General features: G+C 44.5%; 1 protein-coding gene across 3 annotated transcripts in view; it reads right to left on the minus strand.

Moving 5' to 3' along the window:
- tenm2a (teneurin transmembrane protein 2a) overlaps nucleotides 1–14,640 on the minus strand; it is a 152,991-nt gene that overhangs the window by 45,782 nt on the left and 92,569 nt on the right. For all 3 annotated transcript variants that reach the window (XM_053428883.1, XM_053428882.1, XM_053428884.1), the window contains exons 4-5: nucleotides 8,600–8,831; nucleotides 222–460 (exon numbers count right to left, since the gene is read on the minus strand). In XM_053428883.1, coding sequence (XP_053284858.1) covers nucleotides 222–460; nucleotides 8,600–8,831 — 471 coding nt within the window. The remainder of the gene's footprint in view (nucleotides 1–221; nucleotides 461–8,599; nucleotides 8,832–14,640) is intronic.

The following is a 14,640-nucleotide window of genomic DNA, read 5'->3' on the forward strand; positions in this document are numbered from 1 at the left end:
AAAGTTCATGTATTGTTGATCAGTACTGAACAAAGCTAAAAAAAAAATCGACAAAATAAAATATATGTTTTACTGAGCATGTGCTTATCCAAAGGTTATTCTGTTTTCTTAATTAATAGCTTTTACAAATGTTTGTTTTGTAATTTCTCGGCATAAGCTATCAAATTGAAAAAACATGAAATGTAATTATTCCTCTGGATGAAAAACACTGGATCACTTACTGATGAAGTAGGACAGTAGGACGGCCAGCAGGGCAGCAGCAGCGATGGCTGTCACCGCGGCACACTTCCAGCTGCAGTACTTGGACGGCTTCTTTAGCTTGAAGGCCGAGCGGGAGAAGGTGTTTCTGGGGAGCAGGCGAGGGGGCGGAGAATACACCGTTCCCGAGGTCAGAGGGTACCCGGGGGAGGAGCTACTGAAGAGAGGGGTGGTCCCGGACGACGTTTTGAACAAGAAGTGCCTGAGGAGGGGGAAAAAAACAAGGGAGAGAAAATGTCATTTTAAAGGCAAAGAAAATGTGTTTTGATTTGAGTCGGTTCGGTTCAGGACGGTAAACATAAAGGGGACACACCAATCTGACATCCCGTCAAGGTCCAGATGACAGGGTCACATGTGTGCCAGCGTCTGTCCAATATTTATTTCTGATGAACCCGTTGTGCCATATGGGTTTGAACATCCTTGGAGTGATTGTGTCCCCAGCTCCAGTCTGAGGTCTCTTTTTAACCTTGACCTTCCCTGCACTCGTAGTTTCCCACTCCATTCACCCCACTTACGGTGTGCCTCGTTTCTGCTCTCAGCGGCTGCGGAGGATCAATGCCATCCCAGGTTTCCTGTCTTCATTGCTGCAGTGGGGTCAGAGCTCAGAAAGAGGATAAAAGATGGGTTTTGAACCATCATCTCTTTGCTCATATTACCCATTATCCTCTGCTACCGCTGCACCTGCTCACCCAATGCGCCGCCTGTGCCGCTCTCCCTCCCTCCTCTACCCATTTCTCCGTGTTCTCATTTTTCTTCACCCTGCTGTCACACCATTCCTTCTACATACATTTTGTGCTGCACGTAATCCTGGTATTCAACAATTCCTCTCTGTAATCATGTCTTTGTTCATGAACTACGACTATCAGATTCCTTATCTGGTCTGACTTGGGAGGAACATTGCTGCCACAGTGAGAAAATGAAACACTGCACTACATTTTTATGACACTTTTGTGACATCTTTCATGCGACGCACTGCCCCTGAACACGCTCCAGGTGATATGACAGAAAAATAAGCTCACAGATCAGAATATGTTGTGAAGAATTGTGAGAATTAATTGTTTGCATGTTTGGGAGAGTGGATGCTCTGGCCTTGAGAAAAAAATCTGAAAATAGGGGACAATTCTCTGCTACTCTCAAAAAGCAGTTGGATGACAAGATTATCATAACCAATTTATTTTGAGACAACTGAAAGTGAGCATTATCAGTAAAAGTAGTAGCTAAATAAAGTTTGGGAAAACTGTAATAATAACTCATTCTATTGATTGTGATGGATGTTTAAAACAGATATAGTTTGAATTACATTTTGTGACATTGACACTATCACTCAACTGAGCAAGTAACGTGGTGATTGTCCAAAAAAACAATGTCAAAGTTACAATAAATCACGAGTGTCATATTAGCTTTAACGAATGAACTACTGAGAGGTAGGGCACTGTTGAATTTACCTCAGATCGTGAGGGTAAGACTCTAATGAGGTCTAGGTCCCATATTAATAATTAATTTAGGGGCAAATTGTTCTAAATGAAAATGCGAAAGTCCCAAAATCAGGGGTCATTGGTGTTGAGGTGTAAGTGGAGCTACTCATCTTTTATTTGTCAAGGGAAGTAAAACAGAGTCTAATGTGATTCAAGGTTTGAGTCCTCGAGTCCAACATATGTGATCACCTATGTTGGAGGTCTCAGTCTAGTAAAGGCTAGAAACATAAACAGGTGCGTTCAAGTGCCTGCTGTCTCTTCTCTTCCCACTAGACTAGTGTGACCAGTTCTAACCTGCTGCTGTAGCTGCCTCTGATGATTTCTGTTTGAATAAATCCCCTGTGCTGTACAGTCTACGGTCCCTTTTATATGTCTAATGACTGCTGCTTCATGACAGCATGTCTGTACATGCCTCTGCTCGCCAGCAGAAAACAGGTGATGTGCTCAGAGCATAAAGATTCGGTTTGGGAGCGCCGTTCCACTCTTTATCAATTATTCAGCCGGTCTCTTCTCTGTCTCTCCTCTTGTTCTCTCTCATCATCTTATGCCCCTGATTGTTGGATTGGTATCCTGCTCGAGTCTTCTTCTTTTTCTTTCCTTTTCTCTCCTCCTTCCTCCCCCTTTCCTGTCAGGTTTGCTGTGTGACACCAAGGAGAACAGGAGAGAGAGAAGAGACGAGAAAAAAAAGAAGATGGATAGAGGGTAAAAGAGCGCGCGGAGATGCCACACGAAGAAATATGAGGTTATTGTCTAAAAATACCAAGCTCTCACTGTCACGGCCATCAATTCTAATATGCATGCATAAAGCTACACGCTTTCAAATGCATGGCTTGCATGTGTATAGGCACAAACACAAAGCCCAAGGTCAGCCAGCATGTGTCTCTGCTTCTACTCATTTTCACAGCCGTTGTCGCACCCTGTGATGGCAAGGCCAGCCGTAATTAATTTCAATGCCCCTAATGCGTGCACGAGTGTGTGTGTGTGTGTGTGTGTGTGTGTGTGTGTGTGTGTGTGCGTGTGTGCAAACACAGGGTGAGCTGGTGAATCACTTGCATTCAGCGCATCACAATGTATGTGATCTGTTGTGCTGGTATGCATTTGAATGCATTTCAGTGGCTGGCTTTGTTGTTTGTGTGCAGAGGCTCCACAGCGAGCTTGGTGTGGGATGGGAATATGTCTACGGGCCATACTAATTACGACTAGGAATGGAGAGTGTCTAATGTGCTCTGGGGAGGTAATTGACATTGATTTATGTTGCGGAGGACTATGGAGGGGTTCTATCATAGCAGGCAGCCGGCAATCACAACTCTGTATCATTAGGCTGGGTTGTGTGTGTGTGTGTGTGTGTTTGCGTGGACGTGTGTCTCAGTGCGTGTGTGTGTGTGTGTGTGAGAGAATATGTGTTTCTTTTTTGACAGTGGTCCAGCATGGAAACGTCTCACATAATTAGAGAAAACTGACAGGGACACACACTCACCCCCGTCTACTCTTGAGCTGCCAGCAGCCCCCCACCCCCCCACCACCACCACCACATCTCACCATTGCTACCTCACTGTCATACATCCATGAGCGGGCACTAACTCACACACTGACACACCTTTGCACACATTCAGACAGAGGCGACCACCCGTGCGGAAAAAATAAAAAAATGATGGGGGCTCTCGTTGACGAGATTGCCCTGTACGTTAGTTTACAGAACATTTAATTTGCATCCTCATAGAGGGAGGAAGTGACATAAGGGACGGACGGGAGAATGATGGAGAAGGAAGCCGCAGATTAGAGGAGAGCCAGAGCGAGGAAGGGAGGATGTGTTTTCACTTCATTCCAACCCCTGTTCCCCATTGAGATAGGAGAGGGCCTGGACAATTAACCACAGAACAGAGAGCATGCTGGGTAATTAGCAGGAAGTCAAAGCTCGCATTCCCCTTGAGCGAATGCGAGCACACACGCACACACTTTCGGAAGCCCACATGCACAAAGCCTTCATTTTCTCATCCCCCCAGTAAACATGTGGCTGCTTAGGATAGCACTCTGAGAGTCATCATCACAGGTAGAGGGAACAATTAACAGAGGTCGGCTCTGTACGGGGCGGGGACTGGAAAACGGTCAGATCTGCGGATGAAACAAAGGGCTCCGGGACAGAGGACGCTCATGAGAATTCTTCTGTGCTACAATAGCTGGGAAACAATAATCGGCAGATGGATGCAGTATAATGGGCATTTGTTTGCCGAGTGTTGCTTTGAAGAAGAACATGGAAACATTTGGAGCCTGCATGATGTTTGTAAAAGGCAAGAACAATGGAAGGCATCAAATAAAGTACTCAAGTACTCAGTTGTTTGATTTCTTTCTAAGGGGAAAAAAGCCCCTGAGATGCTTCACATATTAAGATTCTAGATATTAGAGGAAATGTTGCTTTGAGATGGTATCAGGTGTCCAAAGGTGAATTTATCAAAACAACAGCAGATAAAAACCAAACTGCTTTATAACCAAATATGATGAGCAGTAAGTAAAAAATGTTTGTTAGCGATTTCGGGGAAAAGACCTTTCTCAATCTTTTACATGACATTTAATTGATATTTTTACGTTTTCCAGGATTTTCCCAGTCTTTTATAGTGGAGGTGCCCCACTTACCTGAATAAAAAATGTCTCTGTTAATCAAAGTTTAATTAAAGGTAGTATTAGGCTTATGAAGCAGTTGTGCTTCATCACACGGCAAAAGGCACACATTCACGAGTGAGGCGACTGTTTAAGCCATCATCCAATAGATGGGATGTGTCAGGCTCTGTCTGATTCAACGCAGCGTTAGGTGATTGATTGATCCCATTGCACGCTCGCTACAAAGTAATGAATCAGAGCAGCATGTTAGGACATCGGCAGAAGTTATTTTGGTTGGAATCGTTTCAACAATTAGAGTCTGTATTGAATTCAACTCAGTTTAACGTTCATAATCACACTGTTATCCAGCTGAACTCGATGATCAGTGACTTTGGCCCGACAGGAGGTAGGAGTTGGGGAAATTATCATTTCCCACACACATTTGAGAATCAGCTTAAGCGGAGCTGGGTTGGTTTGGTTCACTGTGGACTTGACTCATAGACTGTTTATAAAGATGAAGTCAAAATAAAGTCTGTAGGAGCTACAGTCTGCGCAGGAGGGATCGTGGACGAGGCCACGCTAGCCAGGTCCATACACATGCCACAGATCCATTGTGGGTCTCAGCTGACAATCATGACATTAGGAAATAGGAAATACCTGGAATAATAACTAAATAAATAAGATTGTCTGTTTGGGTCTGAAGATCAACAGAGAAGAGCAGATGCATTGACGGCCTGAGCTAGTTGCAAAAAAAATAAATCATGAGATCGAGATGCTTTGGCTTCAGTTTTGAGGGGCAGTGATTTCTTCCATCTTTATGAGCTGAACAATGCCTTCCATTTATTCGGGGGGGTAAACATTTTTTTTTTGCTTGCTCAGATCCAACTACTCCTCGGACCAAACGAGGCAAAGTCAGCATTTTCTTACTGGTTACAATTTCAAAGCAGAAAAGAGAGGTTATTTAGGGTAGCAGAGTAGTGGTTCTGCATAATAATATTAGGTATTGGATTTCATGTTTGCAGAACATACCGTATGAATGCAAGATCACGTCATTAATAAACCATGCATGATATTACATAGTTCTCATATGCATGTCACCTTGGTATTTGTGCATACATCTATTCTCACCGCTCTGTCTTGTTCTTTTTCACCCCCCTGCTGTTTCCACATGTAGCATCCTCTAATGTGTCCCCGCAGTAATGCATTTGAAAGTAACCCAAGTACCCGCACCGCGCCTCCCCACCCTCCACTGCACCTTCCAGATAAATTGAGATGCCGCGGCCCTCTCGGTGATCTTATTTCTCTGCTAGAGTTGTGGCCCACAGCAGAGCGAGCCGGGGTTGCAGGGGAATGTCCTGCGATCACACAGGGAGATTGAAACCGGCTTCAGGTAGCTAGGAGGCTCCCAGGGACCGATTGGGAATCAGGTGCTTTCTCGCAAAGTCCCAAAACACATGTGCCCTCGCATGCACACGGAGAAATGCTTTTTTTCCCCCACTCTCCCTCAGTTTCTTGCACAGGCACACACACGAGCACACGCAGACACTGAGTGGCACCAGCCATCTAAAGTCATTTATCTCACACTGGTAAATGTATCCACGTTCTACGGGGCCCAATCTCCCTCCTCTGCTTTTCTATCTTCTCTCACACACACTCCACACAAAACAATCTCCTTCAATCACCACCTCTCTCCATTCCCTTCCCTCTCCCCCTTTTTATCTCTCCCTCCTCTACCGTAAACCATTCCTTTCCATTTCCCCCTTCTCTTGCTCTCCTGTGTTATATTTCTCTGCTATATCAAACCCCCCTCTCCCCTCTGTTTCTATCTCTCTCTTTCTCTGCCAGTCATCCAAGCCCTGGGGTGTTCTTAGGTGATCAATCTTCATCCTCTCAGCACTGTCACACTATTGGGTCAAGGCAAAACACACACACATGTGCACACACACATTTACTGTAACGACTGGACAACAAATGCCAAGATTTACATATGATTACAGTGGGGAGCAGTCAGTCATAAAGAACACACGCTTGGATGCAAACATACACACAAATGTACATAACCACACTCCCTCCCTCACATGCACACGTGTGCTCATCATCTCCTAGCTGCCGGTTATAATGAGATGGAGGACGACCCTTGCCAGCGCGATGGTGTGACTCTCTGGCTCTGCCTGCCTGGCTCCAACCCAGTCACAAGCTCCAGTAGCTCCAGCCAGCCCACCCAGTCTCTGCCATCGAGGACCAGAGAGAAGGGTCCAATCTGGGCTGGAGGGTGGTGCTGGAAAGTCTGTGTGCTGCTCTGGGCTTCATTCACTGCAACAGGCTCTGAGCCATGCGCAACCCCACCACCTGAACACAACCAAATACTGGAACCGCAGAGGGGGAAATAGTGCCTGTGAGTCTGTGTGTGTGTGTGTGGCAACACAGTCTATGGGATTTATAAATGTATTTTCAGCATCGTTTGCAACAACAGAAGTCACAAAAATCTCCTCTCGCATTACGGCACATGTGTCACCATGGCAACACAGGTCTAGATAAGCAATTACTGGTGGAAATTTAACACCACATTTCCTCTAACCTATCTTACATACCGGTGCCATGCATAAGCACAGGTTGAGATCAGTGGGGCTGAATTAAACATGGCCAGGCCTCATAAATACTGCACAGGCTTGTCACTCTGGGGAGCTTATCCGGGACTGTCAGAGCTGGAAGCCCCAGCGCCCAGCAGGAGAAACACAACTACAGCTTGCAGAGTAAATGCTCACAGAGTGAGCGTGTGCATGCTAGCATGCATGTAGGCAGTGTCTCTCACACTGCATGCCTCATGAATAGTAATACCCTGCATGAATGCTCTGTTGGCCTGGTAAATGCTCTTTGTGTACCGGCAAAAGAGAAAGTGTAGGTAGTGTGAAATGGTTTGTATTTCCTGCTCCCTCACTCCAGGACGCACGCATAATAACTTTGACACATGGCAGCTTTTTCTAAGTGTCATGCTTGAAGACGAGCTAGAAAAGGCATTGGAGGAGTGCACTTTTGTAAATCAGTGGCTGAGAGCAATTTTATTTTTGGTTAGGAGGCTCATATATTTGCTGAGAATGATGGACACGAGATGCTGAGTGACACTGTTTGCATGATATTCGGCAGTATTATGTTTGCTCAGTGAACTGAAAACTGAAGCTTTTGTCTATTAGATGAATCCCTAACAAATGACACGGTGTGTGCTAAAATAATGCTGACACAAATCAGTTGAACAAATCATGTTTCATAACTCTATACTCCTGATCCAGGACGTTCATGATACGAGTCATGGCCTTGAATAAATATGAAATTTATAAAATCTCTAATAAAAAGAATTCTGTTTATTGGATGTAAAAACATTATATTAGGTGGGTGTAAATTAACAAATAACATGACTAAGAGCCCGGTCAAACCAGCATTAATTAGAGCAAAATATAAAAAAAAAGAGGACTGTTCATTAAAGTGAAATTATTAAATAATGAGGACTCGCTTGTGCAATCAAAGTTATGTGTGGAGCTTTGATGTGGAGTTTACTTAACTAGACTATTAACTAGATCTTGCACCTTCCCACACTCCTGCGCTTTTATAATTTTAATCACTTTCTTTCTTCTCTGTTTGTATGCATTTTTAAAATGTATTTATTTATTTATTTATTTTTATTTCCTTTTCTTTTAAATGTAATTGGAACATGTTTTTATTTTTATGAACATGTTTTTATTTGGATCTATATTGTATGCGAAGCCGTTTGAGCTGCATGCTTTGTATGGACGGTGCGATACAAATATTATTATGATGGAAAACTTTTGACACCTGAAATGATGGTCTACACTAATTTCCTTCAGAATGAAAACATGCCACCTATGGTTCCGATATTATTCCTGGAACAGCACCTTGTATTTTTAAAAGGACATTTGAGGACACAATTATGTTTTTTGCTACTTAAAACAAACATTGATTTGTTCCTCGGATACTATAGTAACTGGCTTCTTTTTGAGTGAGTTGGCAATTTTTCCATAGCATCGGGGGGGAACATCTTCTTCGCTCATATTGCCTCTCCTCGCATTCCTCTCTGACGCAATCAGTGTGCTCACAGGAATGATGTTGAAGCAGCTTGGCTCTGACCTTTCAATTCCTTCCTATTGATCTGTCCACTGCTGTGCGTACTGTAAGTGCCTCCCGACATCAGCATCAGGTAAAACCTGTCAACTGTAAAGAACAGGGAGGAATGAAAAGGAAACACATTTCCCTCTTACCTGGTCTCCAGCGGGACGTTACTGTTGAGCACCCAGCTGTCTTGTAGCTGGACTGACTCAGGGGTGGTCGGCCCATCTCCAGTGCCCGGGGCAGGTGCATGAATGGGGTTGCGGCCCCCTCTCAGCGTGTTTCTGTTCAGGCTGTTGGCAGACTGGTGGGATAAGGTGTGGTGGTTGTGCGGAGGGGGCAGTGGAGGCCGTAGTGTGGACTGACTGTGGTGGTTGGCAGCCCCTGGAAGGAAACAAGAGCAAGAGAGCTATTTAAGAGACACACTTTCATAATAAAGGAGGTTCCAGATCGAGATTCATTCCAAAACGCTTAAAAGTAGAAGAGACACGTTAGGCTTGAGGAAAATTCAGGTTTATCTCACAGTATAACTTCATCAACATTCTTTCATGTGCTACTTTTGAGTCAGCGATCATTTGGTTCAGAGCGGGTGTCATATTTTTCAAATGGTCGATAACTTATTTTAGTGTGAAATCATGAAATCTGATGATCCCACTTTCCCATTTTGGTTCACATTTTCTGTTTCGTCCGTACTTTTAGCCAGAATCTCCATGGCTGTCCCTCTTTCACGTTCACTCTTAACTTCTTGTTTTCTCGTTCACAGCTATAACTGTGTGTGTGTGTGTGTGTGTGTGTGTGTGTGTGTGTGTGTGTGTGTGTGTGTGTGTGTGTGCGAGGGAGAAAGAATGGAATATTAGAGCACTCAGCACAGTCTTCTTACTCCTGGTCTTGAGGAGAACATGTCAGCTAGAATCCAATACCAGCCGCTCCAAAACTGAGCTAATGGACTGCTGAGTGAGAGAGCTAAAAAAACAAACCTGAATGACAATAACACCCATTCACACATCGCCTTTCTAACTCTCTCTCTCTCTCTCTCTTTCTGAGTCTGATATAGGGTGTGTGTGTGTGTGTGTGTGTGTGTGTGTTTGTGTGTGTGTGTGCGTGCGCCTACAGGAAAAAAAAAAATCAATAAACCACATACGATGCAGTATAGGAGAGCTTGACAAAGGTGCATCGCTTATTGTGCAGTAACCTACTCTCTGACACGTGCATGTCCTCAATACACAGCTGATTAAAAAACACATGTTTAATAAAAAATAAATAATAACCTCACATGTGTCCTGACAAACTGTCCACACCTTTACTCTAAAGCAGACTGAATCACCATGTTCATGTTATGACAAAACAGAGTCATTGATGTTACATTTGGCTTTGAATCCTGGCTCTACAGCACCGTTGGCTTTTTTTGTTTTCATTTGACAGCACTACACAATACACTTTCATCATTAATTTACATATCTAAGGGCGGAATACAATGATTGTGTTTGTTTGCACATTGCCTTCCTCGTCCTGATCAAAGGATGGAGTAAGCGCCCATATGCCCACATACGTGCTGGGGTGAGGAGAACAAAAGCAACTGCTTTGTAAAAGCTGCGCGATCAAACTCGTCCTCCTTTTGTTGGCTCCTACTTTGAATGAGACACAAATATATAGAGCGATTGAGAAGAGGAGAGGCGAGTGGCTGCGTCGCATTCTCCTGTTTGCTATGATATTTGTCATTCAAAACATTCCTAGGAGGCATAAATGATAAAAGATTCACTCACATACACACAAACATGAAGTCAAAATAGAGAATATTTGCACATATCAGCTAAATTGTCCCGGCATAAAATGTGTGTATAACACTTTGTATCCTTGCATGCTAACTAAACATCCCTCTATCTCATCCCCCCTCTCAAGGATGGGGTGTTCAGATCAGACAGGGGGCCGCGTGCTCCCTTACAATTCCAGCTATAATGGCGACCAGTTTGTAAGGTGACCTGATTCCGCCGAGCCGCCGCTGGGGCGCAGGTGTCACCCACGCGGCCAAGAAGAACAGATGCTTGTGAAAGAAGAGAACAGGGGAAGATGGGAAGGAGACGAGAGAAAGATGGAGGGGGCCTGACCTCTGCTGCTCGGGAGAGACACAAAACATCTGTTTGCACATGCAAAGATGCTCTTGGGAGAATCAGACACACAGGCCTGCATGCACGCACGCACGCTCACACACACACACACACACACACACACACACACGCACACGCACACGCACACACACGCACACGCACACACACGCACACACACACACACACACACACACACACACACGCACACACGCACACACTTGCATATGCAAACATACATGCAGTCAAACACCTGCAGGAAAAGCCACCAGTCTGACACCACACATGCAGAGTGGAAATTGATATTTAAGTATGCAGAGAATTTTCTTTCTCGTCTTCCTCCTCCTCTCTTGTATCATTTCTTCCCGAGGATTGTTTCCTTCTCTTTCATCTTGGTTTTATTTACATTTTGTTTGTGTCCTTCTTCGAGACGCAAGCACTTTGAGATAAACCGTGTGTGTTAGAAGAATTTTAAAAATACATTTTACTTGACTTCCCCTCCCTACAATGTTCCTTTATACGTGAAATAGCTCCTACTGCACCTTATCTGCATAAGTACTTTTATCTAGCTCGAGCATGATACGCACTACACAGAGCCATATAACGGGCGGGAAGAAAGCAAGCTTTGCACGAACACATGCAGGCATGTACCCAGCCGGAGTGATTCAAAAAATGAATTCAGTCTTTCCCATGTTCACACACAATCCCACTGTCTGCTATGTTTAAATCTGCGAACAAAAACTAAAGCCTTTTGCCTTTGTTCACTTTCCAGCTATAAATATTGAAGAGTTTTTTTCGTTCAAATTCAGCTGAATAATATATGGCACACCTTGTATGGAAGAGGACTATGTAGTTATATAGCCCTAGTTTTCCATGAACCAGTGCAGCTGTGTGTGGGCACCTCTGGGGAAAGGGTGCATTGTTCAGCAATCGAGCTACTACACTGTTTCACAGACTCACATCGGCTTTATTTTGTAATAAAAATATTTCCCTACAAAGACAAATATGGAAATCCTATTATCTTTAATCTAGCTGCAAATTCTATTACATGTCACAAGATAATGTCAGAAAAATGGAAATCCTGATAAATACGTTGCCTGTGATTCTATTTATTTCCTCTCTTCATATCGCACTCTGGGGCCACCAGCGTTGTCATGTTCGCTAAACTGAAATGTGACGCATCTTCATTGGATCAATATTTATATAATATTATTGACGTGTAATTGCCTTGTTATTGTTAAAAACATGGTGCACAAATAAATGCTTTAAAAAAATATGTTACTTTTATTCTTCCAAAAGTTGCCATTAAATGGAGTTTTAAAAAAATCTCTTTGACATGATACAACATTTTTATGGTCTGAGTCAATTTTTCTTGTATCATTCCATTTTTTATTATTACTTTATTATTCTGCTCCAGCGCATGATGCTGAAGAAATCCATTCTCAAACGCACATACTTCTAGTCCATGAAAAGAATGCTTAGAAATCGCTAACATATTGAAAAGTGGTGACTGCAGCGAGGCTGAGGTGCAAGGCTGTTTCTTTTCATTCACACAGAGAACTCCTGGAAATAAAAAAGAGAAAGCCACCGCTCCGGCCTCAGAAACACAAATCTCACTCACCATTGGAACAGAGGGAGTGCACGGTAACAAGTATGCTGGAGGTAAATGGGCCCAATCAATTAAGATAGGGGACCTAGTCAGATGAATTGTCTGGTCGCTAAACTACAACCCGCAGGTAGGCTAATAGGAACAACCGTTTTACTAGGGGAGCCGGTCTGATAAAAGACAAAACATGCGGCCAGGAAATAGAGCAATTAGGGAGCAGCCAAGCAGATCACATTTTATTCCACTTCATCTTTTTCTCCTTTATTTCCTTTCTCTTATGCTCGCCAGTGTGAGTAAGCAGTGATCATGAATAGATCTTCTCAACAGCTCTGTGTCTTTTCCAAGGCCACCTTTATGTGTGTGTGGTGAGAAGCTCGCAGCCCTTCCTACTGCTGCTGAAGCCCTGACCCACTTTACTCTGTCCAAGCTCCCCTGTGACTGGAGAGAGGGGGACTGTGAGTGGAGAGAGGGGGACTATAGCTGTAAACTGGAAGGTTTGGCCCTGGCTAATCCCTGGAAGTTTATAATGCTCGCCAATTCAAAGGAGCCTCATTCAGAATGGAAGCATGAGCCTGTGTGCTAACCTGCTGCACGCTATACACACAAACACACACACACACACACACCGTAAGAGGTAGGACCTCGCCACACTATATTAATCTCACAGTGTGTGGTCAACTGGCAGCAGGAAGCGACCAATATGGCCATTTGTTTTGTAGCCCTGAATGGGCAAACTGTTTATTGACATTTTCTGTGGTTAAGAAGGAAAAGTCACTGGGCAGGGTGTACATCTACGTGTGTGAGTGTGTGTGTGTGTGTGTGTGTGTGTGTGTGTGTGTGTGTGTGTGTGTGTGTGTGTGTGTGTGTGTGTGTGTGTGTGTGTGTGTGTGTGTGTGTGTGTAGGCCTGCTCAAATGCCCATTCAGCAGTTAAAACGGGATCATTGCAGCGCTCAGCCTTCAACCCTCGTTCTGTCCTTCTCACCTCCTCTGTCCCTCCATCTCTTTATTTCACACCCCATATCTCCACTGCTTCTGTCACAGTGGCCCCCTGCGCAGTTTCCCATGCACCTTCTCTCTGAGCTAATTGCTATGCTGCCCATGCTTTGAGGTGGTATATTCCAATGTGCCCCCCTGGTTCATACAGTATGTCCTCTGTCCCTGACTGTCACATGCTCCTCATTTGTCATTCTTCTCAGACCTCAGAGGCTGAGTACGATGGAAGGAAAGCTTGAGGTGAAACTACGAGTCACGCACACACACAGAGACATACACACACCCACAACCACACACACACAGACATACACACACCCACACCCAAATGGTGAAAAAAGGGGCTTATTCTGCACATAGGCTTCATAAACACAATCATACACACAAATGCAAAAAAGTACAAAAAAAGAGACAATGTTAAGACAATCATTTAGACAGACACACACAGACACACACAGACACACACATGCACCGCCTCTGCCTTGGCTAGTCATCTCTGTCTAATTAGGAGGCAATAATCCGCCAGAGAAGAGTCTTCAGATTCAGCCAAAAACAAACAGTCTCCATAAGCAAAATGCATGTGTGCATTTCACCCACATGCAAGCGTGCACACGCACACACACACACACACACACACACACTAATCATCCCACTGTTATGCAAATGTCACCCTTACATAAGCACCATTAGGAGACATAAAATGAATGCCGAAGAAGAAGGGGACGCATCTTTGTCGTGCCTTTGTTTCTGTGGATTTGTTTCAACAAAGCCATTAAACATTCATTGTTTCGGCAGTGACTTGACGTGGCTTCCCTGGCAGCGGATAGCCAGCCACTTTAGAAGAGGCTCTCGGGCTAAAAATAGCTTAGCATTCCCCATGCATAATGAATGGCCAGAGACTGCGCTAATGCTAGCTCTTTCCAGGAGCGATCTGCCACGCTTCGTTTGGCCATCTCAGCTCTCCTGTCGTTCCGGGGGAGCTTTCCCAGACAGGTGCTCCGAGCCAGACAGTATTCCCACGTAAACATACGCACACCCAATTCCCAGCCAATCCTCGGCAACAGCGTTCCGTTCCCATTCACCTGTCACGCTTCACTAGGATCACAAGTCATGTCTGTCCACCTGGTAGCTTAGGTAATGGTGGACTACTTTACAAGAACACACACTCTCTCTTGCAAACACACACACACTCTCTCTTGCAAACACACGCACACACACACTCACACACACACGTACAAACAAACAGCATGCAGCTTCCTGAGGATTATCTCACTGTGGTCAGTTTCTGCCTGACTTGGTAAGACTCATTTCCTGCCCAGCGTCCACTCTCGACAGGAACCCTCAAAACAGACACACACATCCAGACAGGCGAGCGCACATGCAGAAAGGGTTGCCGGTTATAGGTGTTGTGTTTGCTCGGAGCCGCTCCTTTGTCTTCCTACATGCCAGGATGCGCTCATGAAGTGCCAGTCTGCCACTTTAAACTCATTTAGG

The sequence above is a fragment of the Pleuronectes platessa genome, chromosome 8 (assembly GCF_947347685.1).
Source record: "Pleuronectes platessa chromosome 8, fPlePla1.1, whole genome shotgun sequence".
Lineage (NCBI taxonomy): Eukaryota > Metazoa > Chordata > Actinopteri > Pleuronectiformes > Pleuronectidae > Pleuronectes > Pleuronectes platessa.